Source organism: Microcaecilia unicolor, chromosome 13 (assembly GCF_901765095.1).
Source record: "Microcaecilia unicolor chromosome 13, aMicUni1.1, whole genome shotgun sequence".
NCBI classification, from domain to species: domain Eukaryota; kingdom Metazoa; phylum Chordata; class Amphibia; order Gymnophiona; family Siphonopidae; genus Microcaecilia; species Microcaecilia unicolor.
This window is the reverse complement of record NC_044043.1, coordinates 49,717,789-49,735,107: the sequence shown is the minus strand read 5'-3', so window position 1 is coordinate 49,735,107 and position 17,319 is coordinate 49,717,789. Positions and strand designations below refer to the sequence as shown.

The 17,319-nt window shown below is 41.3% G+C and overlaps 1 protein-coding gene across 3 annotated transcripts in view; it reads left to right on the top strand.

Annotated features, from left to right (window-relative positions):
- The window catches only part of VMP1 (vacuole membrane protein 1), a 224,134-nt gene that overhangs the window by 89,338 nt on the left and 117,477 nt on the right, over positions 1-17,319 (top strand). For all 3 annotated transcript variants that reach the window (XM_030186296.1, XM_030186295.1, XM_030186297.1), the window contains exon 6: positions 10,900-11,067. In XM_030186296.1, coding sequence (XP_030042156.1) covers positions 10,900-11,067 — 168 coding nt within the window. The remainder of the gene's footprint in view (positions 1-10,899; positions 11,068-17,319) is intronic.

The window sequence follows — 17,319 nt, the reverse complement described above, 5'->3', positions numbered from 1 at the left end:
TCTTGTTGTGTTTCTGGTTGGCAGGTCTGTGAGGTCTGTCATGTATCCTGGGGCTTTGCCATAAATAATTTTGTGAACCAGGGTGCAGATTTTGATTGGGAGCCAGTGCAGTTTTTCTTGGAGGGGTTTGGCGCTTTCAAAACACGTTTTTCCAAATATAAGCCTGACTGCTGTGTTTTGAGCGGTCTGAAGTTTCTTTATGATTTGTTCTTTGCATCCCGCATAAATTCCATTGCAGTAGTCTGCATGGCTTAGTACCATTGATTGTATCAGATTGCAAAATATTTCCCTCGGGAAGAATGGTTTCACTCGTTTGAGTTTCCACATTGAGTGGAACATTTTCTTTATTGTAGATTTCGATTGGTTCTCTAGTGATAGGTTCCGGTCAATTGTAACACTGAGGATTTTCAGCTGCCTGAGATAGGAAGGGTGTAGCCTGGGGTGTTTGTGTTTGTGGGTTTGTATGTATTGTATTGGGGTGAGATGATGAGACAGTGTGTTTTTTCTGTGTTGAGTTTTAGTTGGAATGCATTTGCCCATGAGTCCATGATGTTCAGGCTGAGCTTGATTTCGTTGGTAATCTCTGCCAGATCGTGTTTGTAAGGGATGTATATTGTGACATTGTTCGTATAGATGAATGGGTGACGTCGTCCTTATAGATGAATGGGTTAAGGCCTTGGTCGGATAAGGACTTGGCTAGTGGGGTCATCATAAGGTTGAAAAGGATCGGTGATAATGGTGATCCTTGAGGTACTCTGCAGTCTGCTTTCCACGGTGATGATATGTTTGTATTTGGTTTCACTTGATATGTTTGGTTAAGAAGCCCTTGATCCATTCAAGTGTGTTTCCACCAATCCCGAAGTAGTCTAGGAGTCTTAGTAGTATATTATGGTTCACCATGTCGAACACACTGGGACATGTTGAATTGAAGGAGGAGTACACTTTTACCTATTGCTATTTCCTGCTTGATTTTAGTTAGGAGAGTAAATAGTACTGTTTCAGTGCTATGTAGGGGGCAAAATCCTGATTGTGATTCATGTAGTATCGTGAATTTGTTTATATAATCATTCAGTTGTTTGGTTACCATGCTTTCCATTAATTTGACTACCAGTGGGATAGATGCTACTGGGTGGTAATTGGTGGTCTCTTTTGGTTTTGGGGTGAGTAGGATGTTACCTTTTTCCTTAGGGAAGAGGTCTTGTTGAAGCATGTAGTTTAAGTGGGATGTGAGGTCAACTATGAAGCAGTGAGGGGCAGATTTCATTAGGTAGCTGGGGCAAGTATACAATTGACAGTGGGAGTTGGTGAACCTATTAATTGCCTGGTTGACTATGTCGGCGGTGAGGAGAGCGAAGTTTGACCAGGTTCAGTTCGCTGGGTATTCATCAGGGGTTGGGTCCAAGCCTTCGATGAAGTTTTCGATATCTGTGTTGTCTAGAGGTAGAATTTTGCGTAGGTTTGTGATTTTTTTCTATGAAGTATTTGGCAAGATTGTCTGCAGATGGGATGTCAGTATTGGGTGTGGTGACCGGAGTTATGTCTAGTAGTTTGTTCACAAGTTGGTATAATTTCTTTGTGTCTTTGTAATCTGGCCCTATTTTAGTTTTGTAGTATGACTTTTTGGTCTGTCTTATTGCGTATTTGTATTTTCTTTGTATTTGTTTCCATGCGTTGAGTGTGTGTTCATCTTTTATTTTTTTACCTGCGCGTTCAAGTTTCCTGGATTGTGTTTTTAATCTTTTGAGTTCTGCGTTGAACCACGATATCGAGTTATGTCTACGTGAGGTTCTTGTTTGTAAGGGTGCTATTTCGTCTAATATGCTTCTACATCTTTTATCCCATTCAGAGAGGTAGTATATGGAGTCCGTTTGTGTTGACCAATCATTATTGTATATCTGTTGCCAGAATGTTTCCGAGTCTATTTGGCCTCTTGTGCTGTGGGTTGATCTCGTATTTGAAGAGAACCCCTTTTCCGCCATTTTAGGGATAGATTTAGTTTGTAATGGTCGGGTCCATGGTGTATCTGTCCATTTAGTTTCTGTTATTATTAGGTTCTGGTTTGTGGACAGTTTATGTGAGATGAGGTCGAGAGTGTGTCTTTTCGCATGGGTTGTTTGCATGTGTTGCCTTGCATTCTCGTGCATTGGTAGAGTTTGGGTCTTCTAGGTGAAGGTTAATGTCTCCTAATACTAGTATATTGGAGTTGGATACACACGTATTTGAAATGAAGTCTGTGAAGTTTGACTGGCTTTCGTTCCAATTGCACAGTGGTCTGTAAAACGGCATTTTTGACAGCATCGCCGCTTTCCCGTTGCTTCGCCGGCGAAAGTTCAAGGGGGCGTGTCGGTAGATTAGTGAAGGCGGGACATGGGCGGGCATGGGCGTGGCTACCAGATGGCCGGCTTTCGCCGATAATGGAAAAAAGAGCGGCATTAAGCAGTATTTTACCGGCTTTACTTGGTCCTTTTATTTTCACGACCAAGCCTCAAAAAGGTGCCCCAACTGACCAGATGACCACTGGAGGGAGTGGGGTATGACCTCCCCATACTCCCCCAGTGGTCACCAATCCCCTTCCAAACTAAAAAAATAAAACTAAAAACCTTTTTTGCCAGCCTGTATGCCAGCCTCAAATGCCATACGCACCTCCATGACAGCAGAATGTGTTGTATCCTCCGACAGCCTTTCCCTGGTTGCGATGTGGCTCTCGGGTGAGTGTGACACCTTTTCTGTTAGGTGCCCTGCAGAGTCACATTAGCAATGCATTGTGGTGGGTGTAGGGTACTGGGCTCTACTCCCATGGTGCTTTTCCCCCCTGCTAACTGGGTCAGAGTGTGCCCTGTTTTGTTTCCTGTTGTAGTCCATGCGGTAGTGGCCATTTTTGTAAGCCAGTTCCCTTTCCTGTGTTACCCACGTTAGAGAACGTAGTTCTTACCTTGAATGGTGCTGAAAGAGGGCATTGTACACCATTGTGCCAGCTCTGACCTACTGCTAATCTTAGTACCAGGGGACTCTTTGCCAGTGGGGCACAACCTCTGATCTGCAGTTAACTGTGAGTAAACGTGGTTATTTCAAGAAAGGACTTTTTCAGAGAGGTTAGTCTTCAGGTGTGAACTGGTGTGCCAAAGTTATACAGCAGCAATAAGTCCTAGAGGCTGTATGCAGGTCCCTGGAGCAATTTTAGTGGGTGCAGTACATTTGTGGGTAGTGGGTTTGGGGGGGGGGGGGGTTGGGGGGCTCAGCTCCCAAAGTAAGGGAGCTATGCACATGGGAGCTTTTCTGAAGTCCACCGCAGTGACCCCTAGGGTGGCTAGTTGGTGTCCTGGCATGTCAGGGGGGCCAGTGCACTAAAAATGCTGGCTCCTCCCACGGCCAAATGCCTTGAATTTGGCCGGGGTTTCAGATGGCCGACATAACTTTCCATTATCTCTGAAAAACAAACCCGGCCATCTCAAACCCGGCGAACTCCACGGCATTTGGCCGGCCTAAACCGTATTATTGAAAAAAAGATGGCTGGCCATCTTTTTCGATAATACGGTTCCGGCCAGCTGTAGCGCCGCTGCCAACATAGATCGCCGGCGACGTTCGATTATGCCCCTCCACGTTACTTGAATTTTTTGGTATGTGGCATTTTGGTAAGGGCATTTTTCTTAACTCTGTGCATATTTACACAGTTTGCTAGTAATGTATATCCAAGAACTTTCTGCCAGGTACTTGTGACCTGGATTGGAAACAGGATACTGGGCTAGATGGACCACTGGTCTGACCCAGTATGGCTATTCTCATGTTCTTATGTTCATTTTCAAAGTAAAAGTATGTGTGTGTTTGCATTATACATGACTTGCATGTGTAGAACAGCATTTTATATGCTCAAGTAACCACTTATAAAATTACCCTAGTGTATACATGAATAAAAATAGATGCTGCAAAAACACAGCACCTATGTTTATACTGGGATTTCTAGTATGGAGTGTTGCCACAATTTTGGGTTTCTGCCAGGTCCTTGTGACCTGGCTTGGCCACTGTTTGGAAAACAGGATACTGGGCTAGATGGACCATTGGTTTGACCCAGTATGGCTACTCTTATGTTCTTATGTTTATGTGTTGCACATGTAGTCATTTCCATAAGCAAAAAAATGGATGGAGTGGGAGTAAGATTGACACCTATGCATGTATCTTTATAAAATATGCAAACAAGTGCTGATTCTTAGCAACACAAAAACACACAAAGTTACTCCTGCCTCCTGAGCAGGTGTAAATGTGTGCATCTACTTTTCTCTGGGGTAATTATTTTAAATCCTCATAAGTGCCTATGTTGCCTTATAAAATAGGTGCAGCATAGGTGCCATTCTATGTTTAATCATTTTTGAGTGTGAAGCCACAGCAGTAACAAAAAAGGTTACACTATGCATGTAACATCTGACAACTAAAGCCCATCAACATAATAGGTAACCACACTCCAATTTTACAAAAGTAAAGCCCCATGTATTCCCCCCCCCCCCCAGACATAACATAGTACATGACTGCAGATAAAGACCCGTACAGTCCATCAAGTCTGCCCGAGAAGATAAACTCATTTCATAAGGTATGAGATGATACAACGTATGTATACCTGATCTTGATTTTGTCCTTTCCATTTTCAGAGCATAGACTGTAGAATTTGGACAAACCAAAATTAGTCCTTAGCAGGCAACCAAAGCAGGAAAGCTGTCAACAATTCAAGCTTCTGCTGCGGGCACTGGACATTAGAGTAGTCCAAAAAGACTCCCACACTGCTTGAAACTGGTGGCATAGGTGCCCTTCTATAGAGGGTAATTTTTAATGCTTTTTTGCATGTACACATATATTAGATGAGAGAAAATGTGGAAAGCAGTTCTCATAAATTGTGTGGCTGAATGTGTGTGTATAAAGTCCACAAACAGAAAACGAATCCACAATATCAATATCTCTGGTAACATCCAATGACATATACACACAAACCAGGACTATTAGCCACCAACTCAAAGAGAGTGCTTGAAACAGTTCACACCAGTATAATATAATAGAAATTTTTGTGTATGTAGAGTACCCTCAGATATTTACCACTATTACTGCAGTCAATAATGCTGCTACAAAGTGGTATAGCACTTCTTTCATCGGGTAACTCAAACACATTTTTTTTTGGGGGGGGGAGCAACATATGCTCATTTTTTTCATGCTTCCCAATCACCTCAGTGCTATAAAATCACTTATCACTTTTAAAAATATATATACTAGGTGAAAACTGTGCACTTATCTTGACAAATTCTTGCCTCGCTGAAACATTCATCAATTGCCTTCCCCTGAAACCGCCCTTAGAGTTACCTGATGAAAGAAGTGCTATACCACTTTGTAGCAGCATTATTGACTGCAGTAATAGTGGAAAATATCTGAGGGTACTCTACAAACACAAAAATTTCTATTATATTATACTGGTGTGAACTGTTTCAAGCACTCTCTTTGAGTTGGTGGCTAATAGTCCTGGTTTGTGTGTGAATGTGTGTGTAGACATTCCCATTCCTGGAGGCTTAACTTGGGTAGAACTAGTCCAGATTTGTCATGTATGTGCATATTTTATCAAGTATTTGACTTGCATACATACATTTGTACCTTCAATGCAAGTGTAAATTCGTGCTGAACCATTTGTGTTATTTTGGATTGTTTTGGTAGCCTTTTTAAAATAAAGGCACACACAGGGACCTCTGTAGCCTTTTACAAAATAGGTGTCCTCTTTTTTTTTTTTTTTTTTATAAAATTACCTTCCATGTGCATTATTTTATTCACATACAGGATGGCGATTTCAAAACTATATGCAATGCATTATTTTACTCATGAAGTAGTTTTGAACATTGCCCTTTGATTTGCCTACTAGTGAAGATGGGAGAGTCTGACACTGTAATGAAGTTTTAATATATTTTTAAAATATTGTAAATGTAGAAGGTTGTTTTTAAAAATACTTAGGCACATTTTTCATATATATATATATATGAATATTCAAAACCTTTAAAAAACATGAAGTATTATTTTAAAAAAAATTCTGCTCTTGGATGATGTAATTAAGTGCAGCACACTGTTTATGTGAAATGTATATATTGTTTCATGGTTTACAAAATCTGCCTCTTAAGTAGTAAAATCATGTACTGTACATGTATGTATCTCTAATTAGCAGATATTTGGACTTACTCATACACACACCCTAGTGATGCCACTCTTTTTTAATGGAATAGCTTCTCCTGTTCTTTGTAGTACCAAAAATGCATGATTTTAGTTGAGAATATCACTCCTTATCTAAAGGCCCTGTTTACTGTACTTCGCCAGGGCCCTAAGATACTACTTCATATTTTTTGGTTGAACGAAATTACAGGATCCCATCAGCCTTTCTATCACACAGCTTTATAGAAATCTGACTAGCTAGCAGTACTAATATGGTCATTGCCCAGAGCATCCAACCTCTTAGGTCCCAACTAGCTGCAACCATCAAATTCAACCGTGTTGACACGAGGAGCATATAACCTGCCAGATAGACCTGGCTACATAGGTGCACATATTTCCTTTAGGACAGGGTCTTGAATTTTAGTCCTGTTGAGCCATAGACCACAGGTTTTCAGCATATTCATAATATGTATGTATGTATGTATGTATGTATGCATTCATAGCCATTAAGGATACCATGAAAACCCAACTGGTTTACAACCTCTGAGGACTGGAGTTCAGAACCACTGCTTTAGGACTGTAGATATTACAGTACTTATAATTATTTTATTTTGTTTATTTAGATTTTGCTTATACCTTTTTCAGTAGTAGCTCAAGGTGAGTTACATTCAGGTACACTGGATATTTCTCTGTCCCAGGAGGGCTCACAATCTAAGTTTGTACCTGAGGCAATGGAGGATTAAGTGACTTGCCCAAGATCACAAGGAGCAGCAGTGGGATTTCAACCAGCCACCTCTGGATTGCAAGACTGGTGCTCTAACCTCTAGGCCACTCCTCCACTCTTATAGCCTGCCACACATACCCAGCAGTTAGTTCTAGCATCAGAACAAGGTCTCCTATGTGCTTATACATTATTAAGAGACTAGTAAAAAAGGCCCGTTTCTGTTAGAAATGAAATGGGTGCTAGCAAGGTTTTCTTCGTAGTGTGTATGTTTGAGAGAGTGTGTGTGAGATTGACTGTGTGAGAGAGAGTGAATGTGCGAGTGTTTGTATGTGACAGAGAGAGACTGAGATTGGGTGCGAGTGTGTCCATGAGAGAGAGAGTGTGTGTGTGTGACTCAGAGTGTGTGGCAGGGGCCCCTCCCTCCCCCCTCCATCCCTCCGAGTTCCAGGGTCATGAGAGAGAGTGAATGTGCGAATGTTTGTATGTGACAGAGAGAGACTGAGACTGGGTGTGAGTGTGTCCGTGAGAGAGAGAGTGTGTGTGTGAGAATCAGAGTGTGTGCCAGGGGCCCCTCCCTCCGCCCTCCATCCCTCCGAATTCCAGGGTCATCCCCCTTCCCTCCCTCCGAGTTTCTCCCCGACGTACAGGGCTATATGTGCAGTTATTCGAGGCTGGACTTAAAAACCTCCTTGAACTTGATACTGCAAAACCTGGCATCGTCTGTCCCGGGTAGGAGAAGTTCAGAGAACAGTTTTGCTGGCCAATCTGTGTTTGTTGTGAGTAGAAGAACCTTTCTTGTGCTCCGATCTTCAGCTCAGGCAATTCTTTGTTCTAAGGATCCAGTTGTTTGTTAAAAGTTTGTGACTCAGTCCCGTTTAGCATAGTGAGAGAACAGAAGTGGCTGTAGAATGTGGGTGTTGTGCTCCCATTGACAGCCAGCAGCACAGAAAAAGAAACGATTAGGGGTAGAGGATGTGTGAAGAAGAGAAGATCTGCAGCTGACTGTGTGTCAGGACCAAAACTGTCTCCCAGCCTTCTTTTGCCATTAGCATCACAAGTGATCAAAGTTTATGTATAGGTACAGAGAAAAAAACGGGAAACAATAGAATTCCCCTCACCAGTTAGCCAAAGTCCCTGCAGAAGTGTGGTCGACTTTTTTTTTTTTTTTTTTTGCCATTTTGATTAGTTTCAGGAGTCCTCTGACTGCTCCTCCCTGTCATTCAGCCTGCACCATGCTCTCTTCTAGTAGCTTAGCTGAACCCGTCCTGTTCTTATTGAAAGAAACTGGCTCGCCCTGAAGGAGGACAGAGCTTATTGATTGGCTGATTCCTCTTAGTAGGTGGGTCCTATCTTAGCATTTTGCTACGACTGTTCAAGTGTCCTTCTATGAAACAGCACGCCCTCAACAACTACGGGCTTTTAGATTGGTTGCTGAGGAGGCGGGTCTTATTGTAACAGTAGTTAAAGAGGGCGGGGGCCTGGAGCGATTTCCCACCCCCCCCCCCCCCTGCCTCCCTACCTGCCAACCCCTTCGTTGTTCTGCCATTGCTCCGCCCTCGAGGGCGGGGCCCGGAGCGATTTTGGTGGCTTCACCACCACGAACTTTCGAACCTTTTTGAAGGAAATCAGGGCTTGGTTTCACTGATGTCAGTGTCCTCAGAATGTTGAGGGTGAGTTTTATTATAGTAGATATATATTTTAAATAATAGGTTATATTTTATGCAGAAGCGTAGCAAGGTTTTGATGTCAGGGGGAGCAGACCTTAAGTAAAAGAGGTGCCAGTGTGAGGCTGCAGGCCCAATTTGCATAGGCACCATTTCATTCAAAATCCATTTAGGGGAGCGGTTGCTCCCCTTGTACCCCACCTAGCTACGCCTCTGATTTTATGGGAAAATACAGTTGTCCCTTGGACAATTATAGTACCGTTTTGTATAAATTACAGGCCCCTTTTACAAAAACGTAGTGCACATTAAATGCTAAGAAACCCATTTTATAACTTTGGGTATCTTAGCATTTAGCATGCGCTTAGTTTTTGCAAAACTGCTCCTAAATTAATTTCCTGTTGTCTCTCCCCCCCCCCCCCCCCCCCCCCCATTTTCTTTTTCTTTGAGAACATGCTGAATTTGTGCTTGAAGGTCCACACTGTCCTGTTAGTGGTCTACATTTCTTGGTTGAGCTTTGTGGCAAACAAAAGCTGTCAATTTGTTTGATTTGTGTAGCATCTCTGTAAGGTTACAAGTACCCACTGAAAACTGGGCTGAAACCTACCAAATATGTCTTTTGTGACCTTGTTTAAATGTCTGATTACAGCCTGCTGGCCAAGGATGCTGCAAGCACAGTCAGCATATCTGGTATTATACAAAGTGAGACCACTTTCCATTTTTCAAGAGCAGGTGATTGAAGAATTTATATTTTTAATTTCTAAATGCTCATAACCTGTATGACAGCAAAAGGACCTTTTTTTTACAAAGCTGCATTAGCTGTTAACATGGCAATTAATATGTGCCAACAGTTAACTTGGTGCCTTAGCAGTTTAACACACAATAGTTTTCCACATTAATAGCTAACACAGATCAGGGTTGAGAATGAACAAAAACTATTCCTTAGTTTAATAATGTGCAGGAATTTATCTTGCATTAGTTTAGGTTTTTCTCTTGATGTACCACTTTTTATTTAAGCATGATAGGTTTAAAATCCATAGAAAAATTAAGATGGGGAAAAGAACATGGTGCAGTTAACACCATCTGAATAGATGTAACTAACTGCATCACATTATTTGCTGTTCACTTAATGGCATAAAGTTGAATGCTCCAGAATTAATTCTGAGGCTTTGCAGTTACTGCGTGTTTATTTCAGCCATTAATCTGTGGCAACTGTAAAGTATTACTGCGTTTTAGTAAATAGGCCCCAAAGTGTGACATTTTCCACATTTTTATTTATTTATTAGGATTTATTTACTGCCTTTTTTAAGGAATTCACTCAAGGCGGTGTACTGTAAGAATAAATCAAACATGAGCAATAGACAATTACAGCAGTAAAAATATTCAAAAACAATACAAAGTATGGCATGGTATACTATTTACAATGTCAACACAATACGTAATAGAACATTAAAGGTGATAGCGAAGGGTAAAGCAAAGATGTAACATATAGAAGGGTAAGAAAGTAAGGTGATTGATTTAAAGAAAGTTGCACATGAGGTCAGAGAATTGGTTAAATGTTATCTCAGCTAGGGTAGGAATGGATAAACGTCCTGCTGCAGTATATGCAGCCTGAGTACTCCTTGTGTGTGTGAGTGAGAACTAACGAGCTAGTTACTTCTAACAGTAAAGGCCTGGTTGAAGAGCCAAGCATTCACCTGCTTCCTGAAATAGAGATAGTCTTGTGTTAAGCGCAGCCTTTCAGGCAGTGCATTCCAGAGTGTGGGGGCTACTCCGGAGAAGGCTTGCGGGTATCACATCGTGTAATGTCTTTTGGAGAGGGTGTGGTTAGTGAAAGTCATTGGGAGGACCTTAGTGTCCTTGGCGGTCTGTGGAGGATCATCCTATTTTTCAGGGCCATTTCCTGATTTGGTCACGTCGCTTGCAACCTTCTGTGAGTCTTGCTGCTGCATTCTGAATCAACTGGAGCTGGTTCAGGCCTTTTGTAGTCAGACCATTGTATAGTGTATTGCAGTAATCCAGTCTTGATGTTATCATGGCATGCACAACTGGGATAAGATTTACCTTCTTGATGTAAGGAGAGAGGCAGTGTACCTGTTGCAAATAGTAGAAGCATCTCTTGAAGGTTGCTTGGATTTGGGGAATCCGTGTAAGTGTTGAATTTAACTGTATTCCAAGGTTTCTGACTTGTGATTTGGGGGGGAGTTCATACTTCCCAAAAAGGATTTAGCTTTCATCTTTAAAGGATAGCTCTTTTTGTGATGTGATGTGATTTTGCTGAATTTGGCAGTTTGTGTTTTGTATCCATAAAAATAATCGCTTCTGCTTTTGTGTTTTGTCTTGCAGGGTCCACACATAGCCTCAGTGACACTTGCTGCTTATGAGTGTAACTCGGTTAATTTCCCTGAACCTCCATACCCAGATGCAATCATCTGTCCAGATGAAGAAGGGGTAGAAGGAAGCATTTCTTTATGGACCATCATCTCAAAAGTCAGGTTGGAAGCCTGTATGTGGGTAAGACATAGTTAATCCTTTGGGTATCATTTTTAAATAAATTATTGCTTACACAGGGTTATTTTTTTTAATGTTCTGGGACAATAATCAAACTAAAGCATGGACTGATGAGACAAAGTCAGCATAGATTTAGTGAAGGGAAGTTTTGCCTCACCGATCTACTGCATTTCTTTGAAGGGGTAAACAAACATGTCGACAGAGGTGAGCCGGTGGATATTGTGTATGGATTTTCAGAAAGCGTTTGACAAAGTCCCTCCTGAAAGGCTCCAGAGGAAATTAGAGAGTCATGGGATCGGAGGTAGTGTATTGTTATGGATTAAAAATTGGTTGAAAGATAGGAAACAGAGAGTAGGGTTAAATGGTCACGATTCGCAATGGAGAAGGGTAGTTAGTGGGGTCCCTCAGGGATCTGTGCTGGGACCGTTGCTTTTTAACATTTTCATAAATGACCTGGCGGTGGGAGTAACTAGCGAGGTTATCAGATTTGCTGATGACACAAAGTTGTTCAAGGTCGTCAAATCATGGGAAGATTGTGAAAAGTTGCAGGAAGATCTTACGAGACTAGGAGACTGGGCGTCTAAATGGCAGATGACGTTTAATGTGAGCAAGTGCAAAGTGATGCATGTAGGAAAGAGGAACCCAAACTATAGCTACGTCATGCAAGATTCAGCGTTAGGAGTCACAGAACGAGAAAGGGACCTGGGAGTCATCATTGATGATACGTTGAAATCTTCTGCTCAGTGTGCTGCTGCGGCTAAGAAAGCAAATAGAATGTTAGGTATTATTAGGAAAGGGATGGAAAACAAAAATGAGGATGTTATAATGCCACTGTATCGGTCAATGGTGCGACCGCACCTAGAGTATTGTGTTCAATTCTGGTCGCCGCACCTCAAAAAAGATATAGTGGAATTAGAAAAGGTGCAGAGAAGGGCGACAAAGATGATTAAGGGGATAGGATGGCTTTCCTATGAGGAAAGGCTAAAGCAGCTGGGGCTCTTCAGCTTGGAGAAAAGGCAGTTGAGGGGTGATATGATAGATGGCTGAGGGGAGATATGATAGAGGCCCATAAATTAATGAGTGGAGTGGAACAGATAGATGTGGAGCGTCTGTTTACGCTTTCCAAAAATACTAGGACAAGGGGGCATGCGATGAAGCTGAAGTTCAGTAAGTTTAAAACAAATAAGAGAAATTTTTTCTTTATTCAGCGCGTAATTCGACTCTGGAATTCGTTGCCGGAGAATGTGGTTAAGGCTGTTAGCTTAGCAGAGTTTAAGAAAGGTTTGGACGGCTTCCTGAAGGAAAAGGCCATAGTATGTTATTAAATGGACGTAGGGGAAAATGCAGCTATCTTAAAACTAAGCCAACCAATTTGCCTCCCTCGGAATCTGGATTTGTGTCTGTGTCTCTAAGGAGAGGGTCTAAAGTTAAGGCAAAGAGCAGTGAGGAGAGGGAACAGCCTTGTAACGTGCCATGTAAAATAGGAAAGTCCATTGATACTAGACCATTAATCAGTAATTGTGCTCTGGGAGACGAATACAGCATTGTTATGGCAGAGACAAAATGTCCTGAAAAGCCATATTTCTCCAGTGTGGCAAAGAGAAAATGCCAGTGGACTCGGTTGAAAGCTTTTTCTGCATCAAAGCTAACGGAAGTGATGGTATATCTTCTTTTGCTCAATGCTCTAAGGTAGCAAGAATTTTCCTAAGACTTTTGGCTGTGGAACATCCGGAGATAAACCCATCTGCAATTCATGTATAAGCGAGATCTTTGCTAGTCGATTGACCAGAACTTGTGTGAGTAATTTAACCTCCTAATTCAATAAGGTTATCAGTTGATATGATTCTGGAAGAGCAGGATCGCAACCTGGTTTGGGGAGTACCACAATATTAGCTAATTTAAGGGAGGGTGGCAATGACCCCGAGTCTATCATAGCATTAAATATATTGGTAAGCGGTTCCTCTACTTCCTCACCCAATAGCTTATAAAATTCAGCTCTGAAACCATCCTCTCCAGGAGCCTTCATCAACGGGCTTTGTCGAATAGCCCAAAGAACCTCATCAGAATGAATAGGGTTATTTGGTCTCGCTGTTCCAGTGTTGGAACAGTTATATTGTCCAAACACGAAAAGCTATCCAGACCTTCATCTGGTAGGGCTGCGTACAGCTTCATGTAAAAAGATTTAAAGATGTCCCAGATCTCATGGTCGGCTATAACACCTCTATCAGCCTCATCCTGGATCTGCAGAGTCTTTCAGGGTTCATCTCTATCGGTGATCAACCAAGCTAATCATTTCCCAGCCTGGTTGCCATGGCTGACTTTAGAGCTCATTGATGTATTAAAGTGTTCAGTGCCGTTTGAGTATTTTTGTTGTCTATGGGCTGCAGTGTAGGTCCTTCCAAATTGTTGCCTGGCCCTATGCAACTGTTCCCCCAAACGTCTGTAAAGCATATATTTATAATAAGCCTGTGATTTTAGTGCTCGTTGATGTATTAAAGTGTTCAGTGCCATCTGAGTATCTATGACCTATTGTCTATGGGCTACAGTGTAGGTCCTTCCAAATTGTTGCCTGGCCCTACGCAACTGTTCCCCCAAATGTAAGATCTCCCTGTCTCTTACTTTCTTGATACAAGAAGAATAACTGAGAATTTCACCCTGAGGGACTGTCTTTGCAGCTTCCCAATATAACACCGGTGATGTAATATGTGCCACGTTATTAAGCTAATACTCCTGCTAACATTTCACCACACACTCTCAGAATAGAACATCATGATACAATGCTAAAGGAAAGACCCAGTGGAAGCCAACCATACCCAAGCATGATCAGATATTACATACGGACCGATTTCTACCCTGCATATATTCCTGACACATTGCGAGACAGCAGAAAATAATCAATACGTGATTGTGTGACATGCGCACACAATAAATGAATATAGTCCTTCTCACTGGGGTGTAAAACTCTCCAGGTGTCCACCAAATTAGGATGATTACTGAATTGATGGAGACTGTTAGAAGAAGTAGATCAATCCATGTCGGGATTCCACTCAGCATTGAAGTCTCCCCCCACCAGCATAGGCATGTGTTGATAAGGTAATAAAAGTTGGTTACTACCCTGTAAAATTCCCTGTCATAAACATTACGGATATATACACTACAAAAATAAATATACCTGTTGTTCATCTTTGCTTTACATAAAATATATCTACCTTCCAGATTGGCTGAAATTATTTGAACCTGAGCGGTTATTCCTTTCCGAAACAGTATGGCCACCCCTCCCTTCTTCCCTAGAGCATGGGCAGCTACCATATCTCCCACCCACTAAGTTTTTAGTTTGACGTGTTCTGTGGCTGTAAGGTGGGTTTCTTGCAATAGTGCGATGTCAATTCAATGTCAGTGGAGATGTAGTAATATTTTTTTATTTTTAATGGGGGAATTTATTCCACCCATATTCCATGTTGCAGTATGCAATTTATATGGGCGCCGGTATTTGTACAAGCCAATAAAACAAATGATGGATTACTCAAGAGGAGGTTTGTCCTAGCCTCCAAACCCCCTCCTCCTCCAAGCTCATGTATATCTCGAGTCCCTGAGAATGTAGCACACTCTGAGCTCCAAGGTCAAGTCGTTCAATCAATATGATCCATAGATGTTCACTACCAAAAGAAACACACACCCCTCCCCACCTGTCTCTAAAATATACCACTCTTTCCCTCTGTAGACTCTCCCCATTTTCCCTTTACACCCTATTGTATCCCTTCCCTTATTCTCTTCTAAGAGCCATCACGGAGTGATGCCAACCCCACTTCACTAAACCTATTGCAAGGTAACAGCACAACAGGTGCCTCATTATTATTTTACTCTTGAGTCATCCATCATCTAACAGTCCTCCCAACCTGTCTTCACGGGACACTGCCAGTTGAGGGACAGGCTCCCATTTTCCTCCCATTACACAACTTGTCAACAACCTTAGACAAACATTGAAATGTATCATCTTGCTCATCAAAGTCATCTTGTAGCTCAGCTCCAAAAAGGGGCTCAGAATATCGAGGTGTTCCAAAAAAAAAAAAAAAGAGGGGGAGAAAGAGAAAACAAATATTTGGGGGGAAGATAGGGAGGGAAGTGTCAAAACGAAACCAACAACCAGTATAACATGGGTAGCTTTTTGTTCTGTAGCTGTTGAACCATTGTCACCCTCTCTGGGGGCTGGTTTATTTTTTATTGTTGAATCTTTTAATGTGAGTGTGTAAGTCGTGGAAATGTAATTCCAATACCTAAAAATGTCCCTTTATTGATTAAGTAGATATAGTATGTTGTATTTATATAAATATTACAAAATGAACAGGAGAAAACTGATATATCTCATTCCAAACTATGGTTTTGTGTTGCAATTTTTTAATCTCGTGCAACTAATTTTAAAAAGTGTCCATTGTACAAGTGCATAAGTTTACATCCTGGAGTGACTAGCAAGACATAAGGCATACATGGATATTTCCAGTCATATTGTATTGTCTATTATGAATATATATAAATGTAATCTTTCAGACATAGGATATAATCATATAATAAACAGAATTATAACATATACATTTGCTTTCTGATGAGAAGTGGAAATTTAAAAGGTATGTGAAGTTATGTGTTTTGGGCATCACACAAAGTAGATTCAAACATCTTTAATAAAGATTTGTTCACTTTTAAATTACTGCAGTAAATGTTTTTGTTTTGTTCTAATGCTTGGAGCTGATTGAATTATGTGTCTATTTGACTGTAATAAGAGTGTTTATAGGGTAGCAGTTTGTTTTTCTATGTTCTACTTGATAACACACGTCTATTTAAAATTCACTCTAGGCATTGTACAATAAAAAAAAAATAATACAGTAAAAATGTTTGAATAGTAATATGGGCATAGTGTACCTGGGTTCAAGCAGTGACATATGTACAGTTTTTAAGGCCAAAACAGAGTTCTTTCAATGGGAGTATCTGCCTTTTGTTCCCCATTGCCTGTCATTAATCTGTTTGACTTAAATCCCAGTTCCTATTTCATCAGTCTCTGTTTATCTGTATGCCCAGAACTGGGTATTCAAGGTGCATTACCCACAAGTGGCTGAAATTTGACACTTCTGGTGTCTAAAAAAACACATGTGTTCTACTTTGAAAATTAAATTTACTTAAGTACTATTGGCCCCTAATACTTCACTGGATAGATTTTGAGTAGCCTACCTTTACATTATGACCATTTGAGTAAATGGTCTTTATGAATTACTGTGCTGAGAGAAATTGTACACCCTAACATAATGCTAAAAGCATTGGGTGGAGACTAAGAAGACTGCCACAAGAACATGGATTTTGAGAAGTGAAAATGAGAGATGTGGAAAAAGAAATGGTATATTTAGCAAGCAACACTAGATACCTTGAACAAAACGATTTGTTTATTTTACATTTTCTCCATATCATATGAGATCCTAGCAGAATCAGAATTAAGATCTGTTAACTAAGACACCACGGGGGTAGTTCTGTAAGGAACCAGCTAATTTTAGGTGGCAAAAAATGTGCATAAGTGATTAGAATACCAGCATTTATGCACAAACTGGACACATACGCAAGTAAATGACCATATTTCAGCAATGCAGCATTCTGTATGTAACACCAATATTCAGTGGTGTGTACTTTTTAGGTGGGTGTTCACAAGAGTTGAGTTTGGACAGAGCATGGTCAGAGTGCACACTTACTCATGTAGATTATAGAATACTATAACATAGAATTTGCCTCCTTGCACCTACCTGAGGGTGTCTCCAGGGTCTTGCTGGCTTCCAGGAAAGATTCCACTAAGAGGAGTTACTCCTTTAAGTAGAGGAGGTTTGTCGTCTGGTGTGTGCGAGGCCCTAGATCCTCCTTTGCCCTACACAAAAACTGCTTGAATACCTCCTGCACCTCTCTGAGTCTGGTTTAAAAAAACACCTCTGTAAGGGTTCACCTCAGTGCAATCAATGCTTTCCTTCACCTTGTGGGAGGTAAACCCATCTTTGGACAGCCTCTATTTGTTCACTTCATGAGAGGTTTGCTATTGACAAAGCCCCTATCATACCTCCCACTGTCATGAGACCTCAACGTTGTCCTCACCCAACTGATGAAACCTCCTTTTCAGCCGCTGGATTCCTGTCATCTGAAGCACCTGACCTTGGAAGGTCTTGTTTTTGGTGGCGGTCACTTCACATAGTAACATAGTAAATGACGGCAGATAAAGACCCGTACGGG